The sequence below is a fragment of the Macrobrachium rosenbergii genome, chromosome 11 (genome assembly GCF_040412425.1).
Source record: "Macrobrachium rosenbergii isolate ZJJX-2024 chromosome 11, ASM4041242v1, whole genome shotgun sequence".
Lineage (NCBI taxonomy): Eukaryota > Metazoa > Arthropoda > Malacostraca > Decapoda > Palaemonidae > Macrobrachium > Macrobrachium rosenbergii.
The window spans coordinates 38,615,325-38,627,596 of NC_089751.1; the positions used below are offsets into that span (position 1 = coordinate 38,615,325).

The 12,272-nt window shown below is 35.6% G+C and overlaps 1 protein-coding gene across 2 annotated transcripts in view; it reads right to left on the reverse strand.

The window, feature by feature from the left end:
- The window catches only part of LOC136843337 (protein Wnt-2b-A-like), a 93,078-nt gene that overhangs the window by 3,687 nt on the left and 77,119 nt on the right, over window positions 1–12,272 (reverse strand). For both annotated transcript variants that reach the window (XM_067111626.1, XM_067111627.1), the window contains exons 3-5: window positions 7,613–7,848; window positions 4,720–4,835; window positions 3,521–3,682 (exon numbers count right to left, since the gene is read on the reverse strand). In XM_067111626.1, the coding sequence (XP_066967727.1) occupies window positions 3,521–3,682; window positions 4,720–4,835; window positions 7,613–7,848 (514 nt within the window). The remainder of the gene's footprint in view (window positions 1–3,520; window positions 3,683–4,719; window positions 4,836–7,612; window positions 7,849–12,272) is intronic.

Below are 12,272 nucleotides of genomic sequence, written 5' to 3' on the forward strand. Positions count from 1 at the left end.
TTTGTGTGGCACATTGGATTAGGCAATTCTTCCCAAGTAAACTCATGTCCTAGTCCGCTGTCACAATCTTCCCGCACTTTTAGAGCAATGTGATGCGTCAGATGTTGTATACAGGTTTTTGTGCGTTAATGCGATAAATCAGCCATTGGTACTGTACAATGATTCAGTACAGATACTTAATAATTTGAAAGTTATTCAGCAAACGATAAAAATAAACAAATTGGAGTCTCTCTTTTTCCCTTTCCCTCCGTTAAACATGTAACTTTGCCACTAGGCTTGTCATAATTAGTTAAAGATCTACTGAGTATATATTTTACAGACTGGTAAGATCTACTGAGTATATATTTTACAGACTGGTTTAGTTCACATATCACTTTAGTCTAGTATCCCTGTCTTGCGCTCCTGTTCCCCTGGCGGACCTAGTAGGTTAGTGTCCTGTTGTTACAAAGCGCTTGCAGATTACGATTTTGCCAGTAGTCCCAAGAACTGACAAATGAACCCAGCAAGCATGTTGCGTTAAATAAGCCTCTTATTGCTAAAAGAATTGAACCAAAGTATATTCCTCTGTCACTTTATCAGCTGCTTTACGCATTTGAGGGTTAACTTACACTTTTCACGTTTATTTGGGTTCAGTTAGGAGTTACTAAGACCGTTTAATTGTAATTTACATAGGTGACTTTAATTATATAGGCCTATTGGTAAATATTGCAGGCAATTATTAAGTACCGGTATCTGACTCACACTCACACCACTCGGCTCACTCGAGTGAGGAAAAAGGAAAAGAGTGTGCAAGTCCACAGAGGATTAAACTAAAAGTAAAGAAACCGAGACACGAACAGATACACGGAAGAGTATGGGAAACCCAATTTCAATTGTTAAAGCTCTCGGGGCAAAAAGTTACAAGTCAGTGTTTGGAACGTAACGTAAAGATATCAGCACAGTATTCATAGTACACACATTTAAACAGGGAGGCTATGTATATAGACGAATGAGAAAACTTCGTACACAGAGCATGCATAAAGCACTTGCAAAAATAAGTTACATGCATATATTTATATAAATAAAAATTCTTAAGAATGTCTCAGAATATCCTGGTGACTAATTATACAATTATACAATTAAGGATATATTTTTGAAATCCGTCAAGCCATATGATAAAAATTCTGAACGATGATATTAGTGCAGACACGATACTTCGGATAGTTTTAGTATAATATTTCAGGTGAACGAAATTGGCTTCGCTGCAGTTCAGGCGTTCAGTGATACTACTGCTGTGAACGTGTATTGGTGTGCAGATTTTCCTTCCTTTGCCATTGTGTCTTTGGTGCTTTCGCTCGGTCTTACAGGGTTATTAACTATTGCTGTACTAAAGCTTATAGTAGTTTTAAAAGTTTAGAAGAAAGCCTGACTTTGATATGATGAAAACCATGCATGAAACTAAACTCAGTCTGGGACTGCCAGAAGTAAACAGCCGCCACAACGGCTTTAAGTGCATCACCGATAAGAACTATGTCTGCTCTCAAAAGAACCAGACCAACTGCAGAGGCACACGTGTGTAGAAAAGGTTGTTATCCGTAGCCAAAATGTCAACTCTACTTTAGAGGTTGAAAGATGAACCTCTGGGGTGAAGACAAGGAAGAATTTACAAAGCAAACCAAAGTTTAGTTAAGTGCACTTTCATATACCGTAAGAAGCCGTACATTGTATTTTAGTACCGTACCAGTGCAACAGAGAATTGTTAAAGTTTATTTCAAGCTTTCACATGATATCTTCACAATTTTTACGCCAATGATAATTCAATGACCTGCTTAGGTCTAGGCCTAAGTGATTCAAATAGTTTAAGCCTACTATAGTACAGCTTCCTTGGCTACATTAAACAGCACATCAATTTTCGCTCCTGTTCACGCTTTCATATGATATTTCTTTACTACAGTATGTTTACGCCACTATAGATTTGTACAAGAGAATGGGTAGTAGGCTATGTTATTGATACAATGCTCTGCATAGAGGTAGGCCTAAGTGACTTAAATAGATTACACCTATTTAAGTACAGCTTCCCCGGCTCAGTAAACAACACGTCTATTCCCCGCTACTGTTCTCGCTTTCACAAAAAAAAATTCTGTACTGTCTTTACGCCAATGTAGATTTATTTAAAAGAATAGGTAGCAGGCACTGTTAGTGGTACAAAGTCCTACATGGGACTACGGCTTAAATACAGCATCCTCGGCTTTACTAAGCAACATATCTATTTTCGGCTGCAATTCAGTACTGTGAGCTAACTACAAGGTACATAATTCACTCTCTAGGCTAAAATGCTCAGTAACCTAACTTACTGACTATATCAATTCGAATGGTAATCGGACCTGGGTCTCTTGAGAAAAGCGTGGTACCTATATCCCACTAGGCTTCATGTAATAAATTCACACAAAAATTATATATATATATATATATATATATATATATATATATATATATATATATATATCGATATATATATATATATATATATATATATATATATATATATATATATATATATGTATATGTACAGTATGTGTCTATATATGTATATATATTTATAGCGCATGTGCGTGTATGTGTGCATCATGCTCGAAAATTATATATTTAGTATATTTAGTATACATACAGATGTGCTAACACACATAAAAGAATATGTTATTTCCCCATCTGCTCATAGTAATCTTATACTTAGAAATACAGTGAACAGTATCCAGTCTCTAGTCACATATGGTTTTATTGCTAAGGTTTATGAAAACAGAACAGACACTCGAGAGGTAGAATGACAGAAAATTTGCTACCAATACTTTCCTCGAAAATCCATGAAGAAACAAAGAAATGGAAAGAATGAACTTATTTAATTAACATCAAATAAATAATGATATATGAAAGAATCGGAATCCACGCCAGAACAGAAGGTAAGCCCTGCTCATGTTAAGCGCAATGGTATCTTATTTTGCTGCTCTTTTTATTGTGAGGTATTAATTTCTGCATCTTGTTTATGAGATTATATGCTCGGAATTATCCACGTTAGACTCGTTTTGGTTCTGGCGTTTCAAGGACAACCACTTTTTACTTAATATGTTCAAAGGAATCTTTAAGTTGCGCAATGATCATTCAACATTTTTTTCTCTCTCAGCTTTACCCCAGCGACTTGGTTTGTAACCTTCATAAGCAGTTGTGCTATACTTTAGAAAATAGAAATATTATTTAGAAGTCCCAGGCGATCAGTATGTGGTTTAGTCACTTTTTTTTATTTTAATAACATTGATATTAATTTGAAATTTTAGTTTTACCCGTTTGCACTTGACTTTTCAACATTTAATCACCATTTCCTAAACTGCGGTTATAATAACTTGTCTGTTTATCTGTGTTCCTTGTGTTGTTTATATTAGTTTTTTGTATGAATATTTTTTCCAGTTTTATAGTGCTTTTTTATTTATCTGTATATCATGCATTGTCTTTGCTGAGTGTTTTAGCATGGTTTTCTGTAGTCAGTTACCTTACGACCTGCTCGGTTATTGTGAAGGTTCATGAGAGCGCGGGCGTCTCTCTGTCTTCGCTCCCGGGCGTCTATGAACTTCCTGGCGAAGGCGGTACCATAGCGGATGTTGTCGGAACACCCACCCCAGGTGAACTGCCCCGCTCTGTCTCGATGATCCCCCTGCGAAAAAGAACGTGGTTGATACTCAAACGAATTCGGTACTGGAATCTGCACTCGTATGCCACATGACGTAATACACATATACACACTCATGTGTCATATGATTAATACGCCAGAGCGTCCGTAAAACACTCAAATACACACCCATACGCTGCAAGATTAACACTTAAAACTTACAAGCGTGTTAGCAGACTGAAATGCAAAATCATTCGTTACACGACTACACCTGAAATTCAAATTCTTTGAATGGGTTGGTGAACTGGTAAAGCGAAGCACAGGGTCAAAAGACATTGTAAGGATTTTTATTTTAGTTTTCTTCTTATTTTAATAAAGCATTATCAGTGGAAATTTTCGATAAAAAAATGAAAGATAAAGAACAACACCGTGAACTGGGTAGATGTTACCTCGCCTCTCACCCGAAAGGCCTTGGTTCAACCCCGAAGTGAGGTAGAAATTCCTTCTAACAGTAGTTGTAGTAGTAGTAATAAGAGTAACAGTAATACCGACGACGATAATACAATGGTTTTCAGCGGACCGATTAGCCAGTATTTTTCATCGTCTTTATTCTGGCCTGTTCTTGGTACTCAAGCATGCAAAAGTTACGAGGCACCTTAAGGACTTTAAATCACTAATTGATGCCTACATGAACATGCAATATACTGCGTTTTTTTTTTTTTTTTTTTTTTTTTTTGTGGTAAAGAACTTCACAATATTTGCCATGAGATATTTTCATTAGCCACGAATTTGGAGAGAGAGAGAGAGAGAGAGAGAGAGAGAGAGAGAGAGAGAGAGAGAGAGAGAGAGAGAAGAAGAAGAAAAATAATTTACGGAAAAATCTATACTTTCGGACTGGATGAAATTACTTGCTGGATTTATTCTCTGTCACTGCATCTCCGAATCCGAGGATCTGTTAGTTTGTATCTTTTTCCAAAGAGGAATTATAAGAAACAAATGTCTCTAGAAGGGGGTATCTTCATTTACGGAGTATGTATATAAGGAAGTCAGGATATACTTTTTCCAGAAATTATTTTCATTACCTTTTTAGTCAAGTCACAGGCGCATTTCATGATGGCACCCCGACTGCAAGCTCTGGTGACTGCATGAACGACCCCAGCGCTGTTGATAGCGTAAACAAATGCCGATTCGCGAGTACCTGGAAGATAAGACGTTCGTGAAGCGATTCTTATTTGAATTAGTATTTATAATCACTGTTTGATGAAATTACATTTAAGTTTATACTAATAAAGTGATATGAAATATATATTATTTTTTGGAGATAATATGTGAAAAAATAGAAAGATAAAACTGAGATCTTAGTCTATCGGATCGTATATAACATTGAGAAATACATGAGAAAAACTGAAACATGAAAAACAGCTCTTTCAAATTAATATTACAGCATTACTTCGAGATTGAATATCAACGTTATTAACATTACCTGAGTCTTATCCATAGTTTTTTTTTTATTAAAGGACATTGTCCCATATATAGATATGAGATTACACAAGTTTATGTATATGTATATGTATGTATATATGTATATATATATATATATATATATATATATATATATATATATATATATATATATATATATATATATAGATGATAGATTGTCACTAACTTTACTTGTGAAATTTTATACTTTCAAATATTAATCCATAAATAACCAGTTACTATCGAACTCGCTTTAACTTCGCAGTGACTTACACCCAGAGGGAATTTATACGAGACAGGTGCAATCACCCTGATCAGGTTTAGAACCTATCGCCTTATCTACACACCTATTAAGGGAGATTTAAATTTATATTAACGCTGATGTACATATTCCTCGTCGAACGTAGGATGTGCTCTTAGAATCATATACCCAGCGTCATAAGTACTGTTACATTCAGGGCAGTTTTAGGCCCGGAAAAGAGTGGAGGGTTGGTCGTAGAGTGAACGGCGCTACCTTATTTATAAGTATAAAACCAAAAGTTACCCAAGCTTTCGGCAGACTACAACGACCTGGAGTAGTCGGAAATGGGTCATAATAAGGCCCAAGAGCCAGCAATGTAAACTACCCAGTACGTTTTCATGAAATCCTGTATGTGTTACTTATAGGAGTGTCATGCCAAGATTTACGTTACGATACGTGTTAACATGCTGATCCCCTTTCAGCAGTGTTATATAGGCAAGTCTAGTTCACTATATTGTAATTTTCACATACACATATATGTTATATATGTACATGTGTATGTATATATACATATATGTACGTATATTTATACATATACTCGTATATATGCATATATATATATATTATATATATATATATATATATATATATATATATATATATATATATATATATATATATATATATATATATATATATGAATATATATATATGTCTGTGTGTATGTACGTATGAGCCACTGACTCCAGACGGCGGCATTTCTTCAGAGGTGTAGAATCACAACTCCGTTAATAGAAATCATGTCTTAGGTCATCACGAAATAAGATACCTGTTGTTAATCTGTATGCAGAGACTGAATTGGGTAGCAGAAGATCAGGGCTCGGTTTCATTTCGTAATTTAGTTGCCATATTGCTACTCCGCCTAGACGGTTAATTTGATATTTACTTTAACCTCAGCCAAGACAGTGAGATCCCTAGACAGCGAATGGTAGGTTACCACGTCTGATATCTTTTTATTTGTTCTGATTTGATGCCTCATAATCAGATGAATCTTATGTACAGCCTAGATGACCTGCAGATCGCAAAGTAAATGAGTAAATAAAGTAATAAACAAGTAAATAAATAATCTGCCAAACAAAAAACTTCTAAACTTGCTATCTATAATACATAGGCACATATGCCCGAATATGCGAATAAACATACTCGTATGATGAACGCATAAGGCCATGAATTTACACTATACAAACATGCACGGACAAAACTCATCAAAGCTGATCCCTTCCCAAAAAGCAAATGAATGCTCTCATCTGTGCTTTGGTTTTTTTAATATAATTGCTAGGCCTGTAAATGCTTATCATTTCGTTCACTAAGACATGTTTCTGTCCATATACAGTTAGAATATAGAAGATGATACTATTCAACTCCTTAAAAAAAAAAAAAAAAAAAGGTCAAAGGAAAAACTCCCCAATTGCCTTGTCAAACCCAGGGCTGACGAAAATAAGAAAAGGAAAAGGAAGACAGAGGGCTGCGGCTCAGACGGGAAGGAAACGACAGACTTGCTTACAAAAGGAGGAGATTGTAAAAGTCACAAAGGATCAGATACATCAGGGTCCAAATCTAATGTCAGGAAGAGATCGTCTGGCGAGACAGGGCACTGGGCTAGTACTGTAAACTCTGTGGTTGATCAAAGCCTCTTTGTTCACATACAAATAACCCTATGACTGATAATGACGGATCGTGGATCGGAAAACAATATTCGTCGCCTCATTTGTGCTACGAAGGCCAAGACCTCTATTATTGTTCTTGAGTCAGCCAACTCTGCTGCTAAATTTTATGGGTCTCCTGGAGGGTTAAAAATCAATAGTACCAAAAGCAGTGAGTTTGGCTGCCGTATGGAAAGAAGGTCAGATGAAATGTTGGTTACCATCTTTTCATCGGCAGGAGCTTTTTGCTTTCATTTAACGAACCTTCACAATGACCACTACCAACAACAAAGGAGGCAACAGCATTATTATTATTATTATTATTATTATTATTATTATTATTATTATTATTATTATTATTATTATTATTATTATTATTATTATTATTATTATCTGATCGGAAAATAATATGTACTACTTGACAGATATCGCCTTTAAAACGGTAAAGGCCATGATTCCCTGTAAAACAATAAAACTAGATCCTCATTTACATCCCCATCCAGTGGAAACACTTAAAACGTATCGTAACACAAAACTGTCATTTCTTACTCCTTAGCACATGTCTGCCGAAGACAGACGCGTCCCTGGGCACGGTGGAACAGTTCCACCTGGAGTCTTGGAACTGTTTCTGGCACTGCCTGACGCCCAGGGTGGCCCCTTCTGTGACAGCCAGCATGGCGTCGGGATGTCGCTCGCAGAGGACTCGCTGGCGACGAACGAGGCCCGGGATGTTTTCGCAGTGCACCCTCGTCGACGTGTACGAAGCACTCAGCTGAGAAACGAACCTGGAACGAGACGGGTGTGATTAGGAACGATTTTTGGAATAGGCGGTTACAGTGAGGTACGATCTTAAAAGTTATGAGAAACAAGACTGTAAGCGGACTGATGTAATAGAAATGATCCTGAACACAGACGCTTAAAATGAATAATGAAAAAATATTCTGAAAAATAACTGTCAGATTCAGAAAACGTCCAGATAATACACAAATGATTATATATACATATACGTATACATATACAGTATGAGTGTATGTATGTATATATATATATATACTGTATATATATATATATATATATATATATATATATATATATATATATATATATATATATATATATACACACACAGTATATATATATAGCAGAAATGAAAAAGAGGTTATAAAAAATCTATAAAAACATTTTTAAAACACGCTCTTATTAAAATGTACTAAAAAGTAAAAAATAATTTTGTGAGGCACCAGGATTTTCTTACAATTAAGCATGTTTCCTTCCATGTTTGGCGCCCACGCTTTTATTTTTGTAGACATGATTAATTGTAAGAAAATCCTGGTGTCTCAAAAGATTATTTTTTACTTTTTAGGGCATTTTAATAAAAGCGTGGTAAAAACTTTATTTTTTTATTCTATTCGTTTTAGTTTTGACAGAAATTGTAACCGATTCATGATCGTAGATAACGTAATCGAGCCAAAGAAGGTTTGAAAAATCCGGGGAGTTATTAACTTAGTCTACCGAGTCAAAGAAGGTATGAAAAATCCCAAGAGTTTCATACCAATCCTGAGATACTGGGAGAGGTCATTGTAGGGCCACTAAAGATCACTGCTTACCTACTGATCATGTAAGGTTGTATGGTCACCGGAATTGGGTAACCATGCAAAATGTCAAGTCCATCGGACGAAGGGAACAGGTCGATAATTGAGTTACAAGATTTGACTCAGACGAACAGACAAAAAAAGCAAGTTAAATAAAAGCGCATAATAAAAAAGAGGTTATATAAAAAGAATGGTACAATGGAAACGATCTTAAATTTTACATTGTATAATGAGATACAGTCCTGACAACAGACGGATATAATTAGAAATGAGGCAAAAAATATTCGAATATTTTTGAGAAACACACTTGAAAATAGCCATATTCAATGCTAAAGATATATCAGTACTTGTTTTTATCTTCAGAGCAATGTATATATATTTTGTAATATGAGAACGTTCGATACGTCCCTGCATCATGCGTAGTTCAACATTTGCTTTAAAAAGCTAGGTGCTTTCTTTTAAACTCACTTATTTCTTGTTTCAAATACAATGATTCTCATTTTTACAAAGGAATTATGGTTGCCCTTTTTTTTTTAACCTTGTGATTCCACGTTTTAATGACAATATTGATGTCTTACCTACGATCAGTAATAACCTACTTGGAAAACATTGCACAAGATGGACTGTATTCTTCATACTCATACCATTTTTTTATGAAGATCTTCATAGGTAGCATAAACCGGTGTGTATATATAGTATATAGTATATATATACATATATATGTATATGTATGTATATATACTGTATATGATATATATATATATATATATATATATATATATATATATATATATATATATATATATATATATATATATATATAATAGTCTGCAGCCTGAATTACATATAGCGGACCATAAAAGCAGAATTATTAGGGTAAAAAAATACAAAATATATGATTTTGCTTATTTTTATTTGGGTTTACACACACACACACACACACACACACACACCTGTATATATTACTTAAGGTTCTTTGCAGCGTGCCTTCGGCCACTAGCTACAACCCCTTTCGTTCCTTTTACTGTACTTCCTTTCATATTTTCTTTCTTCCATCTTACTCTCCACCCTCTGCTAACAATTGATTCATAAGTGCAACTGCGATGTTTTCCTCCCGTTACACCTTTCAAACCTTTTACTGTCAATTTCCATTTCAGTGCTGAATAACCTCATAGGTCCCAGTGCTTGGCCTTAGGCCTAAATTCTATATTTAAATCAATTCAACACATATATGTATATATATACATATACATACACACACATATATATATGTATATTTGTGTGTGTGTGCTTGTATGTTTTCTCGTGAATGACGGTAAAATGTGCAGACACCTCCACGCAGAATTCTGCATTTTGAAATTTGTTTGATTATAATTGTTCAGAAGTGATAATCTGCGCAGTTGCGAGGCCAAGATCAACTTGAACACACTAGTTAACTGCGGATCTCAGCTAATAACAACCCTAGACTACGTATTGAGGTCTATAACGCGTAGATCCGTAAGATTGCCATAATACATTTGGAACTTTGCATAACATCCACCATCAGCACACAGTTGCTGGAGATAATTAATTAAAACATAGATCTGCAACGCAGAAATTTGGCTTCGATCTCTTAATATAGAGCAAATAAAATAAAGTGTCAAATCTACACAGATATCGGCATATAGTTTATCATGTGGAGCGAGACTTAATAAATTTGTTTGCCAGGTTTCTTCAAAATCCGTTCTTGTGGTCTCGAGATATTTTGTTAACGCGCCGAGACAAGTACGAATGAAAACATTATCTACTCCTAATATGGTAGACGGAAGTATGTAACATCGCAGTATTGGAGGACATTTCTGCATATAGCGAAATGTTTTGATTAGCTTGCTGGTCATTTCTTTGCCTCATATTTAGAAGTTTTTGTCTGCAAGTGCAAAACATAAGAGAAAAATAAATAAAACACACCTCATACGTACTGAGTTCCTCCTTTACGGAAAAAACAGAATATAGGCTGTATGTGGTTGTAAGCTGTGCCGTCATGTAATACCCCTATGAATATCCTTCCGTTTTCACTGGGAGGGCTCCCCACAAAGGACGTTTAAGGCGGGGCCCTCAATAGAGAGAAAAGGGAACCCGAGCCATCCCGTTAAGCCACGCCTTCGTAATTTGATTCCGACGGGGTGGTGGGTGAGGTGGGAGTGGAAGGCCCAAGCTCGTAAACGGGGTTGGGGAGGGAGTGATAGGGTAGGGGAGGAGGGAGGGATTCGTTTGACGTAAGCCTAACCTGCCCTTTTAGAGTGGAGGGCTCGCAGAGTCCTTCAACGGCCGCCCCCGACAATGGCTGATGGGAAGTGTGAGAGCTTTGGAAACTTCTCTGCAGCTTATTCCTGCGCCATTTCAAACTCGGATGATGTTCATTTTCTTGGAATTAAAAGGCGACGAAATATTTATCATGGAAATTAACTTCTGTTGAATCCACATTGGCAACTTTTATCTTCGTAGAGGGAAACAGATGGTAGAAAATGGGTTTATTTTGATTATCTGCATTAGTTAAGATTAGAAAAACAAATGATCATTCTGTTTGCTGTCTCTTTTTTTTAAAAGAAATTGTAGTACCATCCAAGAACATTCGAGTCGTGAAGGTGCATGAGTTCAGTTTCTTCACCCTAAAACCCCAATTATGGAGCCACCTCTCAAAGGGAGAAAGCTTATAGCTATTTGTGTATATATATATATATATATATATATATATATATATATATATATATATATATATATATATATATATATATACACACACATACATACATACATACATATAATTTATGCATGTGCGCATGAGCATGATTCTGTTAGTGTGTAGCATTTCTGTCTAGTAACTTACTCTAAAATTCTGAGTCAGTAATATGATATTGCATGGCTAAAAGACGTATAGATGAAGTATTGACAATGTACTTAATTTTTGCATTTTATTTCATTTACAAAAATTCGGTGTAGCAAAAGAGCAAAACCAGATGGTAGTTGTCACCCACAAATCCCGGAATTGAGGAAATGAAGTGCTTATTTGCCTAATTAACCTCTTGCAAGGGGTCATAGATGACATAGACAAATTGCGTCCTTTCACGCTGTGAATGGAACGAGTGACTGTAAAAGGTAATTGGTATTTCTAATGCTTAGTTGGGGTTTATTTCAGAAAGGAAGAATTTTTAAGGAATATTCTAAGAGACAGGTTTTAACATTCTAATCATCGTGTGACTGTTGGGTTCATGCCCTCACAACAAAATACAATAAATCAGATGTTTTCTGGGAAGAAAATTATAAAACGAGCAGAAGTGTAGGAGCAACTTTGAGGGACTAAGTACTCTTTTAATTGCACTTTTTATTACGTTTCGGGTAAAATTAAAAGACAAATCTTCATTCCCTTGGTCTTGGCAACAGAGGGCCTGTAAAATGTTAAAAACTGAAATAGCAATGGCCACAGAACCCAAGAGATGTTTGCATGTAGTAGCCATTTCTCCCTCCGAGTAATTTCTCCGATTTGTTAAGGGTGCTTCATCATACTTGTCTAGAGCTTTATTCTCACCCTGTAGACTCTTTGTTGTATTTCTTGTGAAAAAATCGGGTAAGCATTCTTG